This window comes from Ambystoma mexicanum, chromosome 3q (assembly GCF_040938575.1).
Source record: "Ambystoma mexicanum isolate Mex_15411 chromosome 3q, UKY_AmexF1_1, whole genome shotgun sequence".
NCBI lineage: Eukaryota > Metazoa > Chordata > Amphibia > Caudata > Ambystomatidae > Ambystoma > Ambystoma mexicanum.
Genome location: NC_090926.1, coordinates 588,791,425 through 588,815,521, shown reverse-complemented (window position 1 = coordinate 588,815,521; position 24,097 = coordinate 588,791,425). Strand labels below are relative to the sequence as shown.

Below are 24,097 nucleotides of genomic sequence, written 5' to 3'. Positions count from 1 at the left end.
CTACCCTAAATTGGTCTAGCTATCTTCCCAGAAGTGTTTTACTGTTCATCCAGCAAGGGTGGCCTCCTAAAGATTTAACCACCAGGCCAGAGTTTAGAAATCCATTCTAACAGATGTTATGGTGGCAAACATGTACCTTTTTTTTCTTGTGGCATAATGCACACGACTGAAGGTGTGTAGAAACTACCAAAAGGAATAAGAGGATTTACTTAAAGATATTTTTCAGCGGGTCTGTTTCAAACTGAAAATTGACTTTGGGGCTTCTGTCCGATACACCATTGTGCGTGAGGTTGTATAACATTCAGATTTCATGGATGCTCCACCTATGCAGAGTAATATGTCCTGAGATCTTTGTAACACGTGATGTTCTTTCGTGTTCATTTTGAAGGGGCAGTAATGCGAGGCGGACAACTGCTCGTATATTTCTCAAGAAGAGACATTTTATTAAGGAAAATGTTTGCAAATAAATCCACGCTTGCTGTACTTTCAGGGTATTCCATACCTAACCTAATGCTAAGGGAATAGCTCCTAACCTAGGTAAACTGGCCCTCACACTAAACAACAAAACATTCAAGAAAGGTAATAAAAAAACATAAAATAATGAACAAGAATTGAACAATATCTGGATGACCTTCTCCTGTCCTGGAAGAATTCCTTCCCCATGATTTTCAAAGTCAATTTCACAAATGTTCAAAGGAAAAGAAAAGTCTTAAACCAGTTCTTGTAACTTCCAAGTCAAAACAAAAGTTTTTTTTTTTTTAAAAATATATTTTTATTTTGTTTTAAGTGAAAACAATATAAACAAACTTGTGACATTATATACAATAAGACAATAAACACTTAAAAAACACAACACTACACTCCCCCCCCTCCCCCCCCCAAGAGCTCATCCACAGAGTAGTTCTGTATCGACCTGGTGTGGCCGGGTGACTTCCTCCTCCGAGGCAGTAGGTTCTCCTCGTACCCCAAACAGACCAGTGACTAATGACCTCCGTCAAAACAAAAGTTCAAACAAAATCCACTGGTGACAATTCTACGGTTTCAGTTGAAAAGATCCCCTTCCAATTCCAGCCAAGAAAATGGCACCAATGGTAATCCTGAATATCTTCTTTCCAAGATTATTTGACACAGTTCAAAGAATAGGTGAACAACTTCTTCTTCTACAACTTAACAATTGGTTAGGACCTTTGCAGTACATTTGGTATAATTGTAGGGATGCTTCTCTTTGGGTTGCTGCTTCCCTCTTCACCACCAAACCTCTACTGTTGTTACTATGAGAACAGCCACCTTTGCCCCACAGTATACTGCTACCACAAACCACTCCAATGTAAATCCGCTGACAGTTGTTGCACCACCATAGTTCAGGTACTACTTCTTCAGTTTTATATTTGAGCGTTCCTAGGCATATAATGACAAGACACTTCGACCCCTACAGGTAGGCAAGGCACTCTTCTTTTCTATGCTCCAAGAAAAAGGCAGCCTCTTTGCCTCTTCTGTCTGCCTTAATGCCACAAGTATAACCTGTCTCTGCCCCAAGACCGACTTTCTCTCATCTTCAGCAGTCTTCAGCATTACAGATTATTTTCTTAATCTTCTTTACAAGCACCAAGCTCCCTTTGCCAGCTTTATTCACACTTTCCTGGTTCCAGTAATTACGCAGAAGCCGTATTGCCACTTTTCCAGATTCAGGTAACAATGCCACCCTTGTATCAGGGGACACTGGACCTTTAACAACTTCCAGATCAGGTGGATGGATCTGAATAGAACATGTTTCACTATGGAAAGGGTTCACTTCTTGGCTTGAGTAATGCTTGTTCTCCTCAGCAGAATAACAACCTCTGGAATTAAAGAGTAATTGTTCAGAATACTACAATGTTCCGTCTTCAAAGTAAAAACAAATGTAGGCACACGCAACCACTCTTTTAGATAGATTTGTAATCTTAAATGGTTGGTAGTGATTGTATTCCTGTTATCACAGAGATGGTTTCAGACTCCTTTGGGGAAAAAGTTGGCCACACGCTACCTTTCTTTTGATGCTGTAACTCTTGTAAAAGTTTTTTTAAAAAGTTTTTTATTAAAATTTTCGAACAAACAATAAAACCAAACAAACAGTGCATTTTCAACAGTTTCATTACACTTTTTTAAATTCTCTAACCACTACTCCCACTACCCCACCCCCCTTGCGAGTCTTAACACCTTGAGTCAGCAGATTCCACACCCTGTGTTTCGGTCTCCTCAACAGGTTCAGTCGGGTCATCTAATGACCCAAACAGTCCGGCTATCAGTGATCTCCAGGCCATCAGGGACTCATTCTCCCCCCCCCCCATTGCTGCACGCTTCTTGCCATGCTATGGTTTTGGCTTCTGCCCATTTTTGCAAGTCTTTCCACCACACCTCTATCCTCGGCACCTGGCATGACTTCCATCCCATGGCAATCCTTCTCTTTGCAAGCACATAAGCCAGGTCCCTTAGTTTGTTTACATGCCTGAGTTTCCGTGTTCTGGGGAACCCCCCCAGCAGACAGGCCCATACCGTGTCCACTACTATCTTGACCCCGCTGCCTTCTAGTTTCTCCTTTACACACCTCCAGAACCTCTCTATGATCAGGCAAGACCAAAACATATGCACCATGCCGGCATTCTCTTCGTCGCACTTGGGGCATGCTTGCCGACCTGTATTCTCGTACCTCGATATCCTCCAAGGCGTCATATAAGCCCTGCGTGTTATGTAAAGCTGTATCTGTTTCAGTCTCGCGTTTCTAGACCCCTTCTTATGATACCTTTGCGCCCGTTCCCACATCCCATCTCCCATCTGGGCCCCAACCTCTGTTTCCCAGTCCATTCTCAGCTGCGTGACCACCTTCCCCAGTTTAGACATCAACATCTCGTACAGTCTGGAGACCTCATGGCCCCCTTCAGCTATATCATGTATGACGTCTATGGTGGCGTCCAGTTCTTCCTCCAACACAGTTTCGGGCCACATTCTCTTAATCCTCTGTACCATTCTATGGTACGTGATGTACTGGCCTCCGTGCAACCCAGCCTCCTCCTGCAGCCCCTTGAAGGTAACACAAGAGCCCCCCGGCCAAATATCCCCCATCGTTGCCACCCCAGCCGGCTCCCAGTGGGTCCGGAGTATCAGTCGCAGCTTAGCGTCTGCCCCTGTCAATACCACCAATGGCATCTGCGCGAGCATGGGGACGGGTTCCCCATCAATTGGCATGCCCTGCGCCACACCTTGCACCCCAGCAGCATCATTTTAGGGCGCCCCACCATCTCCGCCCTGGGTGTCCACATAACTTCTTTCAGATAAAAGGGTGCACAGTCCCGCCCAAACAGCCTGAATTCGGAGGTCTCTTCATCAGATAGCCATTTGGCAACATATTGCAACTGGCTCGCCACATAGTACGCCTCGTAATTGGGCAGCTTTATGCCCCCTTTGTCATGGAAGTTCTGGAGCTTTCACAACGCCACTCTGTTTCGCGTGCCATGCCACAGAAAGTCTCTACACATGCTATTCAGTTTGGCAAAAAACCCTTTAGGAATCAGATACGGAATATTTCCGAAGTAATGTAGGAGCCTTGGCAGGACCACCATCTTTAGCATCGCCCCCCGTCCCATCATCGCCAAAGGCAGCTTTGCCCAAAACCGCATGCATTTCTCAATTTTTTGGATTGCCACCTCTGTATTACACATATGCTTCTCCCCCATGGTGTGATATATATCTATCCCCAGGTACCGAAAGGTACTAACCACCCACGGTACCTGTAAAACCGGTAGCCTCTCCGCTGGAACCCCCCTGTGTACTCCCCCCAACGGGAACAGACTAGACTTCTGGGGGTTCACCGCTATGCCTGATAGCTCAGCGTATCTCCCAAGCACCTCCAAAATGTACTGGAGGTTCTCCTCCGGGTACCGCACATACAGCAACATGTCGTCCGCATATAGTGAGACAAAATACCGCTCTGCGCTCACCTCGATGCCTATAGTGTCGTATTGCTGCCTCAAGAAAATCACGAGAGGCTCCAGGGCCAAAATATAGAGCATGGGGGACCATGGGCATCCTTGTCTAGTACCCCTACTAAGCTGCCACCTCTCTGATATCACAGATCCCGTCTTTACCCTGGCCAGCGGTTCACTATACAAAATCTCTGCCCACCTTACATAGCCCGGCCCTAATCCATAGTGTTTCAGGGCCGCCAGCAGCCACGGCCACTTGACGGAGTCGAAGGCCTTGATCGCATCCAGGGACACGATTGCCATTTCCTCCTCACTTCCGTTGCCAAACTCAATGATCCTCTGAAGTCGCCTATGGTTGTTGGTGATGTTTCTATGGGGGACATAGCCCGTTTGATCCGGATGTATTAACCAATGACCTTTTTCAGTCTATTCGCCAAGACCGCAGTTAATATCTTGCCGTCTTGGTTCAACATTGACACAGGTCTGAAGGAACCACAGCTGCGCCCTGGTTTATTTGGTTTAGGGAGAGGTACTATATCAGCCTCTCTCAGTGACTCCGGCAGGCGGCCCGTCTCGAACGCCTCATTTATCATCTCTAGCAGCGGGGGGGAGGACCTCTTCTATATATACCTTATAAAATTCGCATTGGGAGCCCGTCTGTCCCCGGAGTCTTAATAGTAGGCAACTGCCTCACCACCTCCCCCAGTTCTTCCAGGGTAATCGGGGAGTCCAATTCCTCTTTCCTCCTCACTGATCGTGGGCAACCCCATATCCTGAAGTGTGTGTTCTATCATTGCCCGGCTACTTTCCCTGTCTTCCCCGTATAGCACTTTATAGTAATCCACAAACGCTTGATTAACCCCCTCCTGGGTGTCCTCCACGCTACCATCTTCACTCTCTATAGTTCTGATTGTGGCTCTGGGGGTCTTGCTCTTATATAACCACGCCAAAAGTCTCCCCGGTTTGTCACCTCCCGCATGCTGTCTCTCTATGTACCTTTTGTACAACCTCTCCCAACAATCTGCACATTTTTGCTGCAGCTTAAGTATCAAATCCAGTTTCTCTGCTGTATCGTCGCCGGCTTTCAAGGCCTCTTCCAATTTTGCTTCCATATCCCTCAGTTCTGTTGAAACCCCACCCTGTAACTCTTCTAAAAGTTAATGTTAACTTTTGGAATGATTTTTAGCAAGTGTTCCCTTTTCAATTAAGGACACACAACCACTCTGCAATGTTCAGCAATGGATGTAATGTTCTTTTACTTCTACGCGAACACTGCGGTTTTCGCTATTAGTGCGTGTGCTACATTTCCATTGTTAGATTTAGATTATAAAAAACGAACAGTTTATACTTGCTTTTAAGCATACGCAAGTTACTTTAGAGCTGGTTACAGTTACTGGCAAGGCTTGCTGAGTGAATCTGAATGCTGAGCTTAACTCATTGGCTCCAGGAACATTGCGGTTGCGGGCCGCTTCCCTCTCCAGACTTCCTTGCCTTCTACTACTGCTTTGGGCACACTTGGGACCCACACCCTTCTTGCAGCACGGATGTCTCCAGTCCGGCCACATTAATTGGGAGTCTCCTTCACTTCCCAGTCCCTCGGCTTGCCTTCTGCTATGGGCCTCAGGCTTCTGCAATCACAGCAACTCTGAACACATGGGAAAAACTCAATTCTCAGCACGTCTGTCTCAGTGCAGCCACAGCAAATGTAGGTTTTGAGAACACAAGACCCTCTAAGAACGTGCAGGTGAAATCTGCTGTCTCCACGTTCTGGCGTCCCTTCTTTGCTCACACCTTTTTGTGAATTTTACTAGTACTACTACTGCCAGCCTTCCAACACCTGCTCCAGCTCCTTCCTTCTCTCCTGCTGCAGTCTTTTATGCCGCACAGGTTTGACAATTGGCTTCAGGTGTGAGCCATTAGTTTCAATTGCCTGACTCCTGCAATGGCTGTTAGGCCTAATTGCCTTACTACTACATCTACATGCCTCTCCAGCCCTCTTCCTCGTCTCAGCCCTTATAGGATTCTGGGACCTGTAGTTTATCAAAGTTAGGTTTTGCTACTTCTTGATTCTTTTTAAGGGTAGAATTAATTCTCTTAGTAATGTTAACAGGGGGGGCTGTAGGTTTGAACTTTCCTAGAAGAAGATGGTTAATGTTCGATACCAAAAAGAGATTTCTTTTTGGTACAGTACAGTTTGTTGTTACAGTTTTAGGGTTTAATAGGAGGTTGAGAGACATTGAAATGGCAGTAAGCCATAACCTCTTTTGGCACAGTGTTAAGAATCTCCTTATCAGAGGATAAATACTGTGTCTCATCCCACGGAATCTCCTCACTTCCCTGGACCCATTCTCCACCCAGGTGATTCTCCCATAGTACACCACCCGCAGGGTTGGGATCAGGAAGCGTCTGCCTTCACCTGGCCACCCGGGAGTAGAATTTAGGCAGGGTTTCAGTTGGGGATCCACAGGATTCTTCACATCATTCTGTTAATGAAACTAGACCGCTAATCTCTCACTTTAACAAAATTCACGGTTTGGATATATCGTAGGAATTTAAACGCTTACTAAAAAATGTTTGTGGCGTGGTGTTACAATCACATGTAACTTAACTAAGCATAATTTGTCCTAAAGGTCATATTCCTGTAAGTATGGTATAAGGATCTAAAAAGGTCTTGTTTAAATGCACAGGAATCCTGTAGCTGTCATAGGAGTTAGGTAGTTTAGGTACTATAATAAAAATGTTTTGTGGTGTTCCAAGTTAGTATCTTTTTGGAAGGAAGTAGGGGTAATTATTTAGAACATGTTTATACTTCTGTTGCTCTTGTTTTGTGTGTGTGTGTGTGTGTATATATATATATATATATATATATATACACGCGCATCTTCTCTTTCTTGCTCATTCTCAAACACCCACAACCACCCACCTCCTTTTCTACAAAGCCAAAAATAAATTGTTGGTTCGAACGTTGCTCTTTAATAATCTAACGCTGCAGCATTCTAAACTATTTCACTGTAGATGAATTTACAAAACTCTTTGGGTGAAACGCAGAACAGAAAAGGGCAGATAATGCCATCAAAATCTACACAAGCACACACAAAGGCAACATGGTCATTAAATACTTATTTCTGAAATGGAACTGCACTCATTTGAGGCTGGATGGGAGCAATCCAATAGAGGATGAACAAAGTGCATTGAAATGTAACTAGCACACTAGGGCACTGTGAAGTAGCACAAAGAACTTTGTTGAAGTCTTGGTGTAAAGTAAGCCAATATATAAAGAGGAGCAAGAACCAAAAGGGAATAAGTGGGCACCACTGGGTAGATAAGATTGTAATCCTGTATCTATGTTGGTTTTCAAGTTTTAAAATAAATTGCAAAAAGTCAATAAAAACTCACAGGAGCTGGCTGTGATGAGTCTGGAGACACCCTGACTCGAAGACAAGTGAAGCAATAGACTAGATAAAAAACCTAGTCACACAGCCGCTCTCCGTTACGACCTGACCTGGGTTATGTGGCTCAAATATGAGTGTTCAAAACAGTTCAAGTTCGCTTCTCCAATTTTATCAATCACATGTAAATACAAAATAAATCCAAAGTCTTGGTTAGAGGTATATATATTTTATCAAGAAATATAAAAAAATGATCACTAATACTGTCTTAGTAAGGACGCGGCTAACAACTCTCGTCATTCGAATAGACTTAAAGTGCCAATGCATTTCGGAGCATTAAACTCCTTCATCAGGGTAAGTCTGTGTTGATATGGGAGAATAATAACAACAGAACATAGCAAATTACATGATTGTTAGACAACATACAGTGAGTAACATAAACAATACCACAATTATTGAGCAAATACATACAAAATGAACAAAAATTGATTACATACCTAAAATAAAGGAAGAATTCAGATTGAGTTGAAGTATGAAAAGTAGAAAGAGAAAGAAATAATGATTAAAGTAGTGTTGTATCACGTATTATATTAACTGCCGGTGTTAGCAAAGATTAAGGGTTACCTCGCGTGCAGAGTGTAGCCGAGCGGGGTGAAGGGTTCAGAATCGGTGTCAGACGAGTAGACTTGTCTGGCTTGCGATCGAGTGCTGGACCAAATCCAGACACCGATCTGTGAAAGTGAGGCCAGTATTAGTGAAAGAAATATGGGCCAGAAACATATTACCACATACCACATATTGTGGTATTGTTTATTTATGTTACTCACTGTATGTTGTCTAACCATCAAGTAATTTGCTATGTTCTGTTGTTGTTATTCTCCCATATCAACACAGACTTGCCCTGATGAAGGAGTTTAATGCTCCGAAATGCATTGGCACTTTAAGTCTTTTCGAATGACCAGAGTTGTTAGCCGCGTCCTCAATAAGACAGTATTAGTGATATTTCTTTTCATATTCCTTGATAAAATATATATCACTATATTCAAGACTTTGGATTTATTTCTTATTAACATGTGATTGATAAAATTGGAGAAGCGAACTTTAACTGTTTTGAACACTCATATTGGAACCACATAACCCAGGTTGGGTCGAAACGGAGAGCGGCTGTGTGACTAGGTTTTTTATCTAGTCTATTGCTTCACAAGTAAGCCAATATATACCATATTTGAAGTGCTTCGGTTTCCTTGTAGCAAAAAATGATTGCATGCTTGATAAGTAAAATGATATCAAAAGATTAGGTAGGCGGGTCTTCCTATAATAATTGCATTATTTCATGTGAGGTTTCCTCCTAAACTCCAGACTGCACCTCCTTGTCAACCACTGAATGTGAAGCTCTGCTCATGGGTTGTTTCTAGAAGTACCTATTACGAGTTAATATGCTTTTGTCTCTATGATTCCGACTGACATTCGGACTTTGGTACCACCACAGTTTAAGTGGGATGAAAAATAATAGGGAAAAGAGTCCTACTATTTCCCTGGCATAGAGAAAAGCAAAGCAGAATGTAAAGGCTGTCTGACAATTACTGCTAAGGGATGTAACTATCTGGATAACCCCCATCTCGCCAGTACCAGACGTTCCCATCCCCCAATCATACGTAATACAGGCCCTTGCCATTAATATTAAAGCAAGGATATTTGTTGTTCTGCATTTACTCGGTGAAGGGCTTAACCTTGACTCACTTTTCTTTTGTCCTTGCATGCAGTGCGCTAATCATGTCTGTCTGCGTTCGTCTTTGAGTTTCTTAGTTAGTCCTAACATTGCTTCTCTGTCCTTTAACCCTTGCAGGGCAGTGTGACCGCCATGACAGTGTTTTATCCTCTGGACACCGCCAGGCTACGGCTCCAAGGTACATACTACCATGTTTTTTCCACTTAATCTAACACTGATTGTTCCTATAATCTAAACGTGTTTAGCCATTGGAGGGGTTGGAAGCATTTCACCCATTGGCATCTTGTCACAAACCTCCTGGTAGAATATTTGTTGTCTAGTTACCACCAAACTGTGTCGCTCAGAGCCATAGTCAAGTCTGCATACATTAAGTAACTGGAACTAGATTCCTTCTTATGGCGGGAATGTAAGGAATAGAACATCTTTATGGAGTGAAGGAAAATGGGAGAACATTAAGGGTGTGGATGTAGAACCTACAAACTCGTTGCAAGCAGCAGTAATACAACCACCTGGAAAATGACATAGGACTTGAGAGGTGGTATGCAGCAATGTTAAAGCAAATATCAAAGTGAAGGAAACAGAATAAGATGACCTTCTAGCACGCTAAGAGAGCCTAGTGCAGGTGGGAAGGCCTCTACTGACTCTGGTTTAATCACCTGTACTCCTTTGTCCTGTCCCCTTATCTTCATATTTATGGAACACATTGCTTCCTCCGGGGATGGTGACAGCTTTTATTTTGTAGCACCAAAAATGTTGAAATGTTGTTTTGCCTATTCTGCACTGCGGGGGTGAGATGGGTAGGAAAGCCAATGACTCATTCATCCAGATCGTTCATATTAGACCATGTATAATTTTGGCTCTAGAGGCCTAGGTAGAATTGTGTAACTTGAATGGGGTAAGCAAACCACACTTGTAAATGTCATGTTTATATCCTACTATGTTTGTAGGTAGTGCAAGTATTTTGATATATGCTTGATGCTAGTTTAGGCTTTAGTGCTTAGAAGTGCATTAATGTGCCTAAAGTGCTTAAGGCACTTTCATGAATAAAAGAGGTTTCTGTAGGAATAATTAGCCTTGTAGTGGAAAGAAGCATTTTTACAGATTAACAATGCTTTCTGATGTTATATCACAAACACTGAGTGTGTTTTTGAGTTGGCATTTGTCTAACCATGTAGCTCATTGAAGTTAGTGTAGCAAGGCGCTAAACGGTTTCAGCATGCAATATATATATATATATATATATATAAATGTGTGTGTGTATATATATATATATATATATATATATATATATATAAGAATTGTGAAAAGGGTGTCTGTTTCAGACAACCCCATATTAGTATAGCGAATGGCTTTATTCAGAGTGCCAGCAGAGTAAGCCTCATATTATATTAAGCAGGTAGAACCATGCTCAATGGCCATTACATAGCTTTTGTTTTTGCCAGCAACAATATTTGTATACAGGAAGGAACAATGCTCTTTTGGTCACAAAAGAACGTACAATTGATTAGAAATCAGATTTAACGAGAAGCAGCAAGCTTCTTACAATTGGGTGCGTTTGAGTGACATCTTTACCAGGTTGTGGAAGGTAATAAATACAACAGCTACTGGGGGCAATACATGGGTGGGCTTACATAGATTAAGGACAATCAACATTCAGCATTTTTAAGTGCAATTAAGCGGTACGGCCAGCTGTGTTAGGGATGTTACCATGATGCATGAAGTGCTAGAGCGGAGGCGGAGAAAGTCAGGGACAGCGGCGTGTTAGAGGCAAGGGACAAATGTTAGCTAAAGGCAGATGAGAGGTAGGTTAAGAGGGTAACTCAGAGGCAAAGGGGTAGATTTTAGTTTGGTTTTGAACAAATCGGTGTGGACTGTTTCTTGGATGTCCGGGGTGTGAGAAACCAGAAGGTGTCTCACCCACTAGTCCCCGGGGGATCTGTCCTCTAGGTGGCCAGGACACGGCCATCACTTTTGGATCCAGTTCCTGGGGGTGGACCAGTGCTGGGGGATCACCTGGGCAAGGCGTTTTCGGGGAGTGGGACAACCGATGGTGAGACGCGGTATCCCCTTCCTTGTAACACCTTTATCCCTTCCTACCCATTAGGACATTTAGGAACTCTACCCCCCTTTTACAACACAGACACTTTCTCACTGACAGTCTGTTTTCCCTTAGAGCAGGCTAACACCCGAGCCATATACCTGACGTGTCCCAATACAATTGTCAGGCAATTACTGACCATTACAGACACTGACTTCCATTACACTTCCCACATGGATAAAAGGCGGAGCATGAGAACACACTCTGAGCGAGGCAAAACACACGAGGAAACAGCAGTTCCAAGATGGCAGTTTAATGAGAGAAGAAAGACGGCGAAACAGAAAGGAATCACAAGGAGGGAAGTATTCTAGACCTTTTTGACAAGAAACCGTTGCTTTCATGAGTCTTCGAGATTGGAAAACATAAGACCAGGAAAACAGGCTGAAGAATCCTGCATTGTGTATCAGAGATACTTGGGGGCCTCCCGTGTCAATAATCAAGGCAGGGAAAATCGCCAGCAACCGGGGTACTGTCCTTGGGTCAAAGAACAAAGCTGCTTCAGTGAAAACAAACCAGGCTGTGAGTTGGGGAGAGTGATACAAGACCGGTCTCTGTTGAGGCCAAGGTTGCAAACAGCAATTTTGTATGGCGAGCACTGGAACAAACATTGGTAAAACGCGTGTGATAAGAGACGCGAGTGAAGTTAAACTGCTGATGAGTGATTGAACTTTAAAGCAAGCTACAATACCTTTGACCGAGTGCTCAAAAAGTCTCTATAAGGTATCCAGCTGAGGAGTAACGAAAGAAGATAGATTTGATCAAAGCCCGGCGCAGGTGGATCTTTTGAAAGTGAACAAATAAATGTGAATCGAAGTGTTCCTGTGACGGGTCAAGCAAAATCACACGCACAGTCGAAAGTTTACGATTTTGATGAAATAGAGAAAGTTTGGAAAAATACACAAATCAAGCCCGACAGAGGGAGAATAATTGAAGATTTTATATTAAAGTGGGTCTGATCCCGGCAGAGGGGGACCCGGGGTGAATCGAAAATCACCCTAGAAGTTGTACTTGAGAATCCTGATTAGAAAGAAACTTTTGAATGTTTGTTTTTGGCATCAGGCCCTACGAAGTAAGAGACTTTAAATGGCAAAGAGACTTTGTTACAGAAGGCCCTGATACTGAGATTGGAACTGCATCCTCGTGCTAAAGAAGTCCAAAACTGTGCTAAGCTCGAGTGTGCCACCTTGTCCCCAGCTGGAAACGTGGGGAAGGGAAGCCAACGACTTGAATATCCTAACATTTAATTTCTTGAACACTTCATTTGCATAACATTGTTTCACACACTATTTGTCTTTAGAAGTAAGTATTGGCAATTGGTTTATTAGTATATGCCCTCTATTTTGATAAGACACCACTAGGACTGTGATATTATTATTTGATGGTTGTAGCTTGCTCCCATCTTTAGATTTAGGATTAGATAGGTGTTTTTCAAACCCAGTTAAAGTTCAATAAACTCCCTTCAACTGTGATCACGTGTCTGTCGTACTGTTTGATACCATGCCTCCCTTAAAAGGGGAAGAGAAGCGAGAAGAGGGAAAGAACAGAAGCCAGAGGAGGTACAGCGAGGATGAGGTGCCACATGGGTAGTTGTGGAAGCAGAGATTGAGAAGGCTTGTAGAATTTGACAGCGGAGTGAACCAGGAGAAGAAATTTAAATCTGGCCCTGTTTTGCATCAGCCATCCAGCCTGGTGACGGTACAAGGAAGTAGGTGTGAAGTGAGGGAGTTCAAAGAAAGTCCTTGTAGAGTGGTTAATGATCTTGTTGAGAGGACAAAGCATAGTTGTGAAGACCAAAGAGGATGCTGGCACAGTAGTCCAGTTTAAAGAAGACGAGAGTTGGCGGTTTTGAAAGGAAGGAGGAGCCTGATTTTCCTAATATTTAGGCGGTTTAGCCGAGCCGCTGTTGAAGTTTTGAAGATGAAAGTAGAGAAGTTGTGGGATGGGTGATAGATGATGCTGAGTTTTCTAGCTGAAGAGGACTAGGGGAGAGTGTCAGGTTGGAACTGGATAGGCAGAAGAAGAGATGAGAGAGAGTATTTTTCAGTGAAGAAGAACATCTCTGCTTTGGTAGAGTTAAACATGAGAGTGCAAAGCCATCCAATATTTAATGGCTGAAAGACAGTTGGAAATTTTGATCGATCAGAGCAGAGTTAAGGAAAAAAGATGATGATTTAGGAGTCGTCCATGAAGAGTTGGTATGCAAACCCCAAATGAGGAGATTAGTGCCCAAGAGCAGAGATGTAAAGAGGAGGGGACCCAATGCGGTGCCTTGTGGAACACCAACAGAGGAGTGAGTTGAGAGGAGTTGTTCCAGGCGACAGAGAATTGGCGAAGTGCCAGGTAGGATGCAATTCAAGCAAGTGCTAGATCCCGAATCCAAGAAAAGAGAGAGTATAAAGGAGATCCGAGTGATCGACACTTTCAAAGGCATCGGACAAGTCGAGGAGAATAAGGATATAGAATAGGTTGCAATGCCTATTGGGGATGATGATGTTGGAGACCTTCATGAGAGCTGTTTCTGTGGAGCAGAAACCTGCTTGTAGGGAGTCTCTTAGGGCTGAAAGTTAGCAGTGAGAATCGAGAGGAGAATGAGTCATATAGTAGTGATTGGAAGCTGGAGACTGTAGTTTTGGTGGAAGCGGCATCGGGTGTGAAAGAGGAGAGTAAAAACAGAATTTCCGAGAGAAAGGGAGGAGTGGCAGGAGGTTTAAATGTCCTTTAAGTAATGGGTGAAGGAGGTGGTAAGGAGAAGTCGTAGGGTTGAAAGGAGATGGTGGTGGAAGCAATGGAGTGGTCAGATAGGAATGGTGTGACAGTAGCATTAGTGGCTGAGAGAGGGGTTGAGATGAATAAGAGTTCCAAAGAGTTACCCCCGGTGTGTGTATGTTCGTTATGGATAGAGTCGAGAGTGTGTGGTCACTAAGAAAAGACTGAAGTTCAGATCTCTGAGAAGTGGTTGGATAGGGAAACTTAGTCACCTAAGAGAATGAGGTGATAAAAGCAGCTCTTGGGGATCCAGAATTAACCAGGGACCAGGAGCTACCACTGGGGAACAAGGAGCTAGTACATAGCGTTCCGCAAATCTAACTTCCACATAAGATGCAAACATATCATTGTGGTCATTATTTATGACCCCATATGCTTTAAATGTCATATATATTTGTCCTAATGTATATTTTTTTAATTGTCCTAAATGTACAGAGTTATACAATTTACAAGTTGTGTAACGGGGCCTAATGGCTTTACCAACACCTACTACAAGCGGTTCAGTTTGATGCTGGCTCCCCACATGGCCAATGTATTTAACTCATTCTTGGAGGTGGGGAGAGTCTCTGGGTCGATGGCTGAATCAGTAACATCACTAATATTAAAACCAGGAAAAGACCCCAAAACGGTGGCCTCGCACCGCCTAATAGCTCTCCTAAATGGGGACGCAAAAGTATTTTCTAAGATTTTGCCCGAACGGCTGATGCAAGTTCTCCTGAATATAGTGACCACGGAACACACAGAGTTTATCATCAACTGAGACACACATGACAATGTTGGGAGATTGATAAATCAGATAGATTGTGAAATAGGAAGAACCAACATTTTGGCATAGCGGCTCTTGATGCCCACCGGGCATTTGATTCAATTGACTGGAGATACATCCAGTTGGTCCTTGATGCATTTGAATTTGGCCAGAAATTCACAAGGCTGTTGTTGGTAAACTTATCAAACCCAAAGCACAAGGCTTGGAGTTAACTGTAAGCTGTCATCCCTGTTGGCTATTAGGAGAGGGACGTGTCAAGGATGCCCCTTCTCCCCTTATGTTTTCAATAGCCATTGAGCTGTTGGCAAACGACCATCAGAGCCAACCAGACCATCACAGGAATTGACTGCAGACCAGCCCAGCATAAAATAACATTATATGCTGATAATGCAGTGCTAGCACCGAGTAACATCACACTCTCCCTCCGAACAGCGCTGAGGGACTCCGGACGTTTGAGGAGTTCTTCGATTTTACTATCAATGGGGATACTTCCCAGTGCCTGAATGTTTCGATCCCCCTCAGCGGACCTGGAAATGTTATCCTGTTTCGGTGGATGAAAGACCATGTAGGTTTCTTGGGGATACACATGCCTGCATCCGCATATGTCCTGTATCTGACGAACATTCTGACTCAATGGTTAAACTGGCGTATTGGGTACACCAGGAATTGTCTTGGCTAGGTAGGATAACACCATTAAAAATGACACTGGCCCCCAGATTGTTAAATGTCTTTGACACCCTTCCACTCAAGATCCCTGTTAACATGTTTGTTGCTTCAGGGAAAGATGATTATGTTTGTGTGTTGGTGCGGAGGGAGGGGAAGAGACCCTACCTCTAAAACATTTGCTATTTCCAAGTAGCAAACCAAGAGAGTCCCGAGGTAGTCTCCTCTACTTGACAAGAATACATTTGAATCCTTGGGACGCAGGCTTGAGTTTGATTGCGGTGACACCCGGGTTGTGTTCCTTATCGCCAGTCTGACTTCTCAGAGCCTGCTAAATCCCACTTCGAGGTCTGGGAGAGGAGAGAGCAATTACTAGTCAATGCGTTTTATTCTGAGAATAAAACCCATGTCCTTTGAAGCATGTAAACAGATATTTGGGGTAGGAGAACAGCAGCGTTTCCACCATATCCAGCTGAGACACTGGGTGTCTCACAAAGAAACCCTTAGTGCAGGAACCAGAACACCTAGAGCGTTGGAACTAACGTTCAGAGGGCCTACAGAAGAAAAGAATTTCAAGGGCGTATCGACTCCTTCAAGGGGGACTTGCCGACTGACCCCTTCCCCTACATGAGAAAATGAAGAGGGGAATTGGGGATGCCAATTGCACAGGAAGACTGGAAGCATATTTGGCACAGGACACAAACGTCTTCCAAATGTGTTACAATCTGGGAGAACACATTAAAAACCTTCTTTGGGTGGTATTTGACACTCTACGAGCAGATGATGATGAAACCGGGGATCCCCTCTACATGCTTTAGGAGGAACACGTGGTGGGGTGCCCTGTGATAAACGCCCTCTGGAAAGAAATCCTATCTCACATTATGGTGAGGGAACGTTACCTGATGTCTGGCTCCAGGGCAGCCCTCATTACCCACCTCATGAAAGCTGCAAGAATACTTATAGCCTGTCACTGGGAAGATCTGAGCGGGAGGTACCAGCAATGGAGAAATCACAGCACTAATACTAGGCAGAGTCCTACAATTTATAGATGTGTTGTCCTCCCATATTGATTTTTATAAAGGATAAGGGACAAGTACATTTCAGATCTCTCCTATTAAACCACCTTTCCCTGATCTGAGTCAGTCTGCTCAGTGTCCCGAGGTGCGAAGCAGATATTAATATGGAGATGTAAGGGCCGGGGATAAGATAAGGCAACAGGGCTATACGGCAAGCTACTCAGGGTAGATTCTGGTTGGGGATCTTCATGAAGGCTAGATGATAGTCCATTGCTGAAGGCATGAGTAGCAAGGGGAATAGAAATAGTTCAACACAAAAGGGTGAACTCTCGTTCCTATTTCCTTTTGACTGATTGTTAATGTGTATGTTTTGTCCATCTTATTCTGTTTGCATGCTCTCACATGTGCCCTCTCCCGGTGTGAATGGGATGATCTAGTGGTTATTTTTGCAAAAGATCATACAGACCATACAGTGGTGGTCTCCTGCAAACATGCTGCAGGGATGACTTTTTGTGAATTTACCTGTACAAGTGTTCATAAAAAATGCATCAATGTTGGCCTTACTGCCACACACTTAGAGGACAGGGCAGGTTGACCCCTCAACAAGCATGCATTCACATACATGTACTGTAATTACTAGTGGTGAGGCAAGAATACCACAGTTTCCAAACTATCCTCTGCATAAAAGCATTCTAATAAGCAGATAAAACAGCCATTTTTTACATCAACCAAGCACGTAGGACACACTCTCCAACATTGTTGTCAATCACCCTGCAAATTTGGCCTTGGCCCACTAGAAGGGACAGATACATACAAATACACCATATACAGGGAGTTGGCTACTAAAGCTCACTTCACAAGGGGTACTGAGGCAATATTCGCTTTCATTGCAAAAACTCCACTGGACGCCATTTGCAAAGTTGCCACTTGGAGCCTAATACACACTTTCACACAACACTATTTTGTAGATAGACATGCATCAGCAGATTCACAGGTAGTGCAGACGAAATTGAAACATTTATTTGCCACTGTTCCTTCAGCTCACCCATTACCACCTTCAGGTCTTGCTCGATAGTCTATGCAAAGCATACAAGTCTAAACAGATTCATAAGCCTCCTAAGGCAAACTTTACTTAACCATGTAAATAGTAATTCTGTGGCTTGCATCTATTAAGAGGTACATGGTCCACCGGTCCACCGAATTTGGGAGATGAAGTGCAGGCACTCGCTCACCTACTTCCTAGGCTTATGCAAAAACATATGTCATGGTGCATCATTGCTACGTGCACAAGTGGAACTCCTTAGCTCCACACTTAAGAAATGAGCCCTCCTACCCAGCATTGAAGCGACTGTTGAAAACTTGGCTGTTCAATAAGTTTGACTAACACTCTAAGCATGAACTGTCTCCTACTTTGCCCGTACTACTTCCTACTAACGCAATGATCTGTAAAGCTTTTACTCTGTTATCGCTGTAATACCTGTGTGTCTGGGCATTACACAAATGTTAAAATAAAATAAGTATAGTCTTCATAGTGGGATGGAAACACCCTTGTAGACAACCTTTTACTCAGAAACCAAACGACGTACAATACTCTGGATCGACAATTGGTTGCCACATACACCTGCAGTATATGTTTGTGTGTGTATATATATTTCTAAGTGGCACAGGATCGTGGGATGGTGACAGTGAGAGTGCAGCTGTTTGGTATATCTGTGTGCACACTGGGCTGGGTGCTTATTAGGGAGAATTCTCATTTCTGTGTTAATTTCCCTTCTATCTTAGAGACCCCCAGCTCCTTTGCTGGACTTTAGGACTCTTGATTTTTCATGTATTGTTCTCTGATTTGAACCCTGTGTTTCCTTTGTTTTTGGAGTCTGGCACACTCAATAGGCATCATCTTTTTGTATTGTGACACACAGCACCCTCGGTGCAATGTCACAGAAAAGTCCTTTGGATTTCTCTGAGGTTTAAATACCTTCTCTTGGATAAACTACTGTTTCCAAGATTAGTAAATTGAAATTGACTTTACTTACCTTTTTCTCTTTGTAGACCCAGCACCATCGTATGTGGAGTGCTGGGGTGGGGGAGTTACTTAGTATCCCCTTTGTCTACCTTCTCATGTAACATATTTATGTTACCCTTACTACAATTAATGGCTGGTGGCAGTGATTTAATTTTCCTACCATTGGCCTTTTACCGCAGGCTGAATCCTCAGTTGTAGTATTGCACCCATGAGTGCCCATTTTGTCAAAATAGCCAGATCTTTTTTTCCTGCCATTACTTGTTTGTAAGGTCCTTCTTGAGATTTACTCTGCGCGTCAAACCAGGTTTGGTCCCTTTGTTCGTTTCGTCTTTGGCGGGATTCACTGGTGAGGCCCGCCTCTGACTCCAGCCTGTCTGGTAGGGCAGGAAGCGAAAGAGGTTCCTGAAACTCCCTGTGCTTAGTCTACTTGGTTACAGGAATGCACCCAAAGGTGAGTGGCTGGGTGGCTGTCCTTGAAGGACAAGCACCCTGCAGTGTGAGTGACAGCTAGGCTGCGAATGAATGGGAGAAACATGCATAAAAGGTCAGGTCTTTTGCAAGGAAGGCTGAGTCGACCACTGGACGAAGGAACCGAAGAAGAAACTGGAAGAGAAGCTTGCTGCACCCTCCTGGACCATTGGTTTGCCCGGTGAAGCCCTGCTGCAGTGCTGAAGCTCTAAATTTCTGATCGACTAGAGAAGCCCGGAAAGGACGACTTCTTCCTTGGGTTGGTGGGACCAACTGACCCCAAGACGAACTTGACTGGAACCCTGCTGGCTGTACTGTGCTGCTGCTGCCGAGTGCCAGGGGACAGGAACACCAGAATCGAGTGCATCGTTTTTAAACCAGACCCGAGCTACAGGAAGATCTTCACGACTCCCTCAAGGCAGGACTCTCCAAGCCTAAGCCACCTCAACAGAGTGCTGGACCCCAGATGCAAGGAGAGCCCATAAGGTGTCCAAGAACTGCGGTGGTGCTATTTGTGAGTAGCTGAAACTGCAAAGTGCCGCTGATCTGGAGTGTGCCCATTGCTGCCGCTGACCATCAAACCGTAGTGCAGGAGTCCCCAGACATCCTCCCTCGTCTCCCCATGACTGAGGCCCTGGAACAACAGGGTCTGCAGGACTACAACAGGAACAGAAGCCAGCTGGAACCTTTTCTTCAGACTCAAGGTACTGTGTAAATAGAGGTACTTGCCTCTTTTCAGAGACACCCACTGGAGACTTGCATTGGCTGCACTCCTTGAAGAGTTGCTTGCATCTTTGCTCTTCACAAGCCTCCCAGCTTGTGGCCCAACAGTAATTCTTGTTACCACAAACTCTCTTTAACATTGTGCAAGACTTATGTGCTATCCTCAAGAAGTGCCTCAGGTCCCCTAGACTTCGCTCAAGTGACATTGGCTGTCCTGGCTCCCTGAAGACTCTTTATACCCTCTGACTTTGTGTTTATCTGTCCCTCCAAAAAGTCATACATAAGTTACTTGTATAGCTGGGAAAGGGTTAACCTATATTTGATTGGGGGATTGTAAAGTGCTTACCTGTTTGGAGAAACATGTTAACGTTTGTTTGCTTCCCTAACATTTTCCTTTTTACTATAACCCCAGTGTTGCCTTAAGTGTCAAAGTGTCTATTTACTTAACTGAAACTGAAGGAGGGTGTTTTTGAAGTGTATTTTATTGTTTCATATTGCCCTTTCTAACAAAGGCTTATTTTAAATTAATTACTGTTAAATTAATAAATAATTATTTAAATAAGAAACCTTGAGTATAAGTGTTATTTGAATACCTGTCACTGTCAATCTCTATGTTGCACCTCTACAGCTCACATTGACCCCTCTTGAGATAAGTCTGGCTGCTCAGTCACCCTACCAACTTGGGTAGTACAGACCTATACCAAAGGCTGGGTTGCCTATTGCCAAGAGGACAAGGCTGGTGTAGTCTCCCACAGGGTTACTACATACAATCTTGCCTAACAGTGCCTTGAATCAGTGGAATGGGAAGATACATTGTGTTGTGGACGTTGTACTGTATCGTTTCAATAGTACACATTCATCTGTAGCACTAGTTTGCTCCTGGCATTCGATGATTTGTGCCTGAAGACACTTTCGTGTCTGCCATTAATTGTGGGCAACCGTTACCCTGCAATGTGCCTTCTTTCGTGCTCTTCTCTGTGTCTGCACCTCTTTCTGTCTGTCTCTTCTGGAGGTGGATGTTGTAGTCTCTTAACTATGACTGCCAGGTTCCTGGCAGCAGTGGCCACATCCTGAGTTGTACACTTCTGCTTCTGGGTAATCTCCTGGCAGCCGTGTGTTTACATAGGATAATGGTTCTATACTCGCCCGGTTTACATGCTTATCAGCCCAGTGTTTTGTTGGCTCTAGCACAGTATACCCCATCCGTGCATACACCCTATCTGTGCTCTGAGGGACTACTTGGTGACCCATTGTTCCCCTGAACCATCACTATCGGTACAAGGGTCCTGCTCGGGCTATCTGGCTTTATAATTTCCATTACGTCAGCTGCAGTGTTTATTTGTGCAAGATGTGCCAAAACAGGTGGGCTGAAGTAGGCCTTGCGAAGGTTGCCTTTTTTCCTGATGGATGCCGGACCTCTGTCACGTGGTAATTCTACTTCATAAGGTCAATGCGGCATTGTCCCAGCCTTGCTGGGCACAGGTTTGCGTTGAGATGCAGTTCCAGCCCCAAGAACAGGATACTGTTGTTGTCATGTTCCCCTGTTGTCACTTCTGAATGTCAGGCTGCACGTGTAACACTCAGTAGGTTTGTGCGCTCACCTTTTTATTTGGTGTCCCCCAGTTTCAACTTCACTGTTTCTTAAGCACTGGCTCTTACTATGTCCCTTCTCCTGCCATTGGTGCAGGATCAAAGGGGCTACATTGGCCGTTTCTTTTTCTTAGTTATTTTTAGCTCATACACTCTTGCTTTCACTGTGAAATTTAGGTCATTCTACCATTTCCTTACACTACATTACCATGGGCACAGCATTGACACAGCTTCTTTTTCAATCTTAAATTGCTGCCTTTTTGCTTGCGGAAGGTTTAATGTCCGATCTACTAGAAATCATTGACTCCTCTGAAAGGATCTCACCCGAAAGATACTGCACCTCGTTCTGTCTTTGGTTGCTCTCCTCAGGGGGCATTGTAGATTGGTTGTTGGGTTTGGGCTAGCACCCTATGGCAGTGATGGCTTTTTACGCACTGGCAAACATTTGCTGTTTCGGGGTAACCACAATATTTTTCACGTCGTAATTCTGCATGGCGGCATGATCTGCCTGCCGTACATTTGTGTGCTGTAACATCATGACCTTGGTGTCTTTGCCATTTTTTACACTCCTACTAATGTGTTTACTGCAACAGGAGCTTAAACGTGTAAGCCTGCTTCTCCAGCATTGGAGCTTCCACAAATACACATGCCTAGAATAAATCAAATTGTCATCCTTGATAAATAGTAATGTCATAGCAGTAAGGAAACACTTTGGGTCCTTTTACCTAGAAGAGACAATGAAGGAGGGAGGCTAAACTATGCACCTGGCAGCCATATCCCGATTCATAGTGAGTCTTGCGAGTCCTCATGCTGTGATAATGTTTCGCTTCATCAAGACTAAATCTGGTCTCCAAGTTTCCATTTCACTTCCATAGAAGCAGTGTTTTTCCTGCACACTGCTATAGGTTTTTGGGGTGTTGCTGTTGCCTCCTAGCCTATAAAATGATCAAGCAATGGAAGTGCCTGAAGGCAGGACCTCTTCAGACCCTCCCAAGGCTGCAACATCACTCTTCAAGGAGTGCTCAAAATGTCCCAGGAAAAAACGTTTTATTTAAGGATCCCCATGGCTTGTGCATTTATTGCCTACATCCAGATGAAGATCCTGAAGACAGAACCATTTGCCAGAGGTTCTCACAAAAAACACTCCTGGACAGGAGAAATTACTGCTTTTCTTACTTTAGTATAGGTATTATTTCTTCACTAGGTTATACTACACAGACATCCCCTGGAGCCTTAGAAGGGGTGAGGGCCATGCACATTAAGTTTAAAAAAACAAAAAAAACTGGGCAAATGGGGATGCGCTAGTGAGCCAATCCAAGATGGCTGCTTAAAACTTAAATATCCTGACACCTGACCTACCATTACTAGTTGAGAGTGAGCGTGGTGGTCTGGGATCGTCTAGAAATAATTTGGAGAGAGTTTCCTGACTGTGTTTGCAGAAACCGCTAAAATACACCAAGACTCGGCCTGGAGAGAGACCACAGCAGCCGTTTCTGTGACATCTGGCCATGAGTGAAGGATGCCGTGCTCTGCAGGGAGCTGGGAGTGAGCAGGGATATTTGTCCAGGAGAATAGGTGGAGGCGAACTGCCAGGAGGGATGAGTCGCCTGGGCTCTTTGACAAGGCGCCCGGAGTGCGGCCTGTGCTCCTGGTGGTGTGGGCAGGCTGTGTAGCAAGACCCTCGGTGCTGGACAACCACACTACGCTCGAGGATCTTTCAAAAGAGGTATGTGCAAGGGCAGACATGGGTCTGTTCCCATTGAGGTAGGGAACGGTTTCTGCTGAGGCTCTCATTGGTCTAGAGCTGTAAGGAGCAAGCACTGGTCCATTGGATGCGCTACACATTGGATGAAGTTGAAATCCTGATATAATACCAAGCATCTGAAACACATATACACAATTCTTCACTAGCAGCCTTCTATAGCCCTCCTCCAAAAGCAACAGCAAGTATGCAATCTGAATGAAAATAATGTATCCGATCATGTGAACTGTGTTTGCGTTCTACATCATAACTGACTCAGAGATTTGTTTACTTAGCCTTGATTAAACTTATTATTCAGCTAGGGCAGTGTTGCACGACCAAATTCCCGAGAGGATGTCCAGGCTTGGGAACATTAAAAGCCAATCAAATCTTGATGGCTATGCAGTGATGCGGCATGACGGAGCTGGCGAGATTGACGATGGTGAGCCTCACACAGTGACTGAAATGGGAAGATATAACTCTAAGCAGAAACAAATGGCGCAGGAGGAACAGGAACCTAGTTTAAAGGACATCTTCAAAGAATTAAGGAGATATTATTCACTCATCCCACCCGTACCTTGAGGTGTGGCCATGCCAGACTGTACACCCACACCAACTTTGTCTTGTATGCTTATTGTACACCTCAAGTAGCCTCCCGTACTATGAGGCGTGGGTTTGCCAGACTGTACACCCACACCAACCCTGTCTTATATGTTTATTGTACACCTCAAGTAGCCTCCCGTACTATGAGGCGTGGGTTTGCCAGACTGTACACGCACAGCAACTTTGTCTTGTATGCTTTTTTTTTAAAAACAATTTTATTGCATTTTCAACAAACAAAACCAATACAAACCAACTACGCAGTGCAAATATCAATAGCACAATTTTCTCATTATTCAATACTGTTTGATCACTGCTCCCCTTGTCCCACCCCCCTTATGAGCCTATTAATCCTATTCACTCTGTATCTGCACCGCGTGGTGGGGTTTGATTTTCAGTGGATTCCGTCAGATCTGGTGTCGTTCCAAACAGTTCCGCTACCAACAATTTCCATGCCATCAGGGTTCCCACCTCTTCTTCTCCCCCTATGTTACTTGCCTCCTGCCATACCATAGTCTCCGCCTCCGCCCACTTCTGCAACTCATTCCACCACATCTCCACCCGTG

At 44.2% G+C, this 24,097-nt stretch overlaps 1 protein-coding gene across 10 annotated transcripts in view; it reads left to right on the top strand.

The window, feature by feature from the left end:
• The window catches only part of SLC25A17 (solute carrier family 25 member 17), a 622,505-nt gene that overhangs the window by 179,608 nt on the left and 418,800 nt on the right, over nt 1–24,097 (top strand). For all 10 annotated transcript variants that reach the window (XM_069654410.1, XM_069654412.1, XM_069654413.1 and 7 more), the window contains exon 2: nt 9,195–9,255. In XM_069654410.1, coding sequence (XP_069510511.1) covers nt 9,195–9,255 — 61 coding nt within the window. The remainder of the gene's footprint in view (nt 1–9,194; nt 9,256–24,097) is intronic.